The following is a 3,463-nucleotide window of genomic DNA, read 5'->3' as shown; positions in this document are numbered from 1 at the left end:
GCAGCTGCACCATCACTTCCAAGGTCAGTAATTAATCGATTAATTAACTAATTAATTAATTAATTGGTTAATTAATTGAGTGATCGATGGATGGATTGATTGATGTCTGATTGAATGGGGGGTGGGGGTGGGGGCGGGGGGGGGACCTGCAGCTGCACCATCACTTCCAAGGTCAGTAATTAACTCATTAATTAACTCATTAATTAACTCATTGATTAATTAGTTGGTTAATTAATTAATTGATTAAGTGATTGGTGGATTGATGTGTGATTGATGGGAGGGTCCGGGGGGGGGACCTGCAGCTGCACCATCACTTCCAAGGTCCCTAATTAACTCATTAATTAATTGGTTAATTAACTAATTAATGTGTGATTGATTGATTGATTAACACTGCCTTGCACCAAAGCTTGTTGCACAAGGGCAACCCTTTGCACGATGCCTTGCACCAGCACATGTAGCACCAGTGCAACCCATCGCACATCACCTTGCACCAATGCATGTTGCACGAGGGCAGCCCTTTGCACAAGCCCTTGCACCATCACGTGTAGCACCAGTGCAACCCTTTGCACAACACCTTGCACCAATGCAACCAATGCATGTTGCACAATGACACCCTTTTGCAGTGCTTTGCACCAAAACACATTGCACCATTGCAACCCATTGCACAACACCTTGCACCAAAGTGTGTACGAGGGCAGCCCTTTGCACAAGCCCTTGCACCAGCACATGTATCACCATTGCACCAATGCACGTTGCACAAGGGCAGCCCTTTGCATGCTGCCTTGCACCAACATGTGTAGCACCAGTGCAACCCATTGCACATCACCTTGCACCAATTCAGGTTGCACAAGCACAACCCCTTGCACCAAAGCACGTTGCACCAGTGCAACCCATTGCACAACACCTTGCACCATCACATGTAGCACCAGTGCAACCCATTGCACACCACCTTACACCAACACGTGTAGCACCAGTGCAGCCCTTTGCACACTGCCTTACACCAACACGTGTAGCACCAGTGCAGTCCATTGCACACCGCCTCACACCAACATGTGTAGCACCATTGCAACCCTTTGCACAACGCCTTGCACCAATGCACGTTGCACAAGCCCTTGCACCAACACATGTAGCACCAGTGCAGCCCTTTGCACAATGCCTCGCACCAATGCACATTGCACAAGCACAACCCCTTGCACCAAAGCACGTTGCACAAGCACGCTGCCTTGCACCAACACCCTTTCTTTGCAGACAACGGCCAATGGCAGATCGTGCACCGTGCAGCGTTGCACCATCGCAGCTCGTTGCACCATCGCGGCTCGTTGCACGAGGGCTCCCCCGACGGCGTGACATTCGTCCTGCTGATCCGCCGCCAGCCGCTGTTCTACATCATCAACGTCCTCGTGCCCTCGGTGCTGCTCACGCTGCTGGCCGTCAGCACCTTCTACCTGCCGCCCGACGCCGGTCGGATTTGCACACGAGGGGGGTTTGCACGAGGGTGTTTTGCACAAGGGTGTTTTGCACGAGGGGAAGTTGCACACGAGGGGAAGTTGCACACGAGAGGAACTTGCACACGAGGGTGTTTGCACGAGTGTCTTTGCACGAGGGGGGTATGCACGAGGGGGGTTTGCACGAGGGGGGTTTGCACGAGGGGAAGTTGCACACATGGGGAAGTTGCACACGAGGGTGTTTTGCACGAGGGGAAGTTGCACACGAGAGGAACTTGCACACGAGGGTGTTTGCACGAGGGGAAGTTGCACATGAGGGTGTTTTGCACGAGGGCGTTTTGCACGAGGGGAAGTTGCACAAGAGAGGAACTTGCACACGAGGGTGTTTGCACGGGGGTGTTTTGCACGAGGGGAAGTTGCACACGATGGTGTTTTGCACGAGGGTGTTTTGCACAAGGGGAAGTTGCACACGAGGGTGTTTTGCACGGGGGTGTTTTGCACAAGGGGAAGTTGCACACGAGGGGAATTTGCACACAAGGGTGTTTGCACGAGGGGAAGTTGCACACGAGGGGGGTTTGCACGAGGGGGTGTTGCACACAATAGGCTTTTGCACAAGGGTCTTTGCATGAGGGGGTTGTGTGTACAAGGGTGTTTTGCATGAGGGGCTTTGCACGAGGGGAAGTTGCACATGAGGGGGGTTTGCACGAGGGTGTTTGCACGAGGGGAAGTTTCACGCGAGGGTGTTTTGCACGAGGGGATGTTGCACATGAGGGTGTTTGCACAAGGGCTTTGCACGAGGGGTTGTTGTGCACAATGGTGTTTGCACGAGTGCTTTGCACAAGGGGAAGCTGCACACAATGGGGTTGTGCACAAGGGGGTGTTGCACGTGAGGGTGTTTTGCACGAGGGGAAGTTGCGCACGAGGGTGTTTGCACGAGGGGAAGTTGCACACAATGGGGGTTTTGCATGAGGGGAAGTTGCACACGAGGGTGTTTTGCACGAGGGTGTTTTGCACGAGGGTGTTTTGCACGAGGGGAAGTTCCACACGAGGGTCTTTGCACGAGGGGAAGTTGCACACAAGGGGGGTTTGCACAAGGGGAAGCTGCGCATGAGTGTGTTTTGCATGAGTGTGTTTTGCACGAGGGTGCAAAAATCCAGCAGCTCACCAGATCCTTGCACACAAGGCCAACCCCTTGCACAAGCCCATCCCCTTTGCACAAGCACAACCTCTTGCACAAGGACACCTCCTTGCACAAGCACAACCTCTTGCACAAGGAAACTCACAAGTGTCTTTTGGCTTTACACAACACCACACAGATCCAGCAGCTCACCAGATCCTTGCACACGAGGCCAACCTCTTGCACAAGCCCATCCCCTTTGCACGAGGACATCCCTTGCACAAGCACGACCCTTTGCACAAGGGTTCTCACGAGTGCCTTTTGTCTTTGCACAACACCACACAGATCCAGCAGCTCACCAGATCCTTGCACACAAGGCCAACCCTTTGCACAAGCACAACTGCTTGCACAATCCCACTCCCTTTGCACACTTGCTCTCACCCCCTCGTGTGCTCACACTTACAGGTGAGAAGATGACGCTGTCACTCTTTGCACTCCTGACCCTGACCGTCTTCCTGCTCCTATTGGCCGACAAAGTTCCCGCCACGTCCCTGGCCGTGCCTCTGATTGGTCGCTACCTGACGGGTGCCCTGGTGCTGCTCACACTCAGTGTCACACTCAGTGTCGGTGTGCTCAACGTGCACCACAGGGCGCCGGCAACACACACGATGCCACAAGGAATGAGGGCGGTGAGCGGGGGGATATGGGGGGGTATGGGGGCTATGGGGGTCCTCAATGGTGTTGCACGAGGGTCTTGAGTGTTGCACGAGGGTTTTTGGGGGGCTATGGGGGTCCTCAAAGGTGTTGCACGAGGGGGTGTGTGGTTGCTGGTGCACAAGGGTGTTGCACGAGGGGATTGGGGTTGGAGGTGCACGAGGGTGTTGCACGAGGGTCTTTGGGG

General features: G+C 54.1%; 1 protein-coding gene across 1 annotated transcript in view; it reads left to right on the top strand.

Annotated features, from left to right (window-relative positions):
* Positions 1-269: 269 nt before the first annotated feature.
* The window catches only part of LOC107307209 (acetylcholine receptor subunit beta-like), a gene marked incomplete at its 5' end in the record, with an annotated part of 10,562 nt that continues 7,368 nt past the window's right edge, over positions 270-3,463 (top strand). The window contains 3 exons of the mRNA XM_032441713.1: positions 270-321; positions 1,249-1,461; positions 3,028-3,290. Coding sequence (XP_032297604.1) covers positions 270-321; positions 1,249-1,461; positions 3,028-3,290 — 528 coding nt within the window. The remainder of the gene's footprint in view (positions 322-1,248; positions 1,462-3,027; positions 3,291-3,463) is intronic.

The sequence above is a fragment of the Coturnix japonica genome, unplaced genomic scaffold (assembly GCF_001577835.2).
Source record: "Coturnix japonica isolate 7356 unplaced genomic scaffold, Coturnix japonica 2.1 chrUnrandom510, whole genome shotgun sequence".
In the NCBI taxonomy this organism is placed as follows: Eukaryota; Metazoa; Chordata; class Aves; order Galliformes; family Phasianidae; genus Coturnix; species Coturnix japonica.
This window is presented reverse-complemented; position numbering and strand designations above follow the sequence as displayed.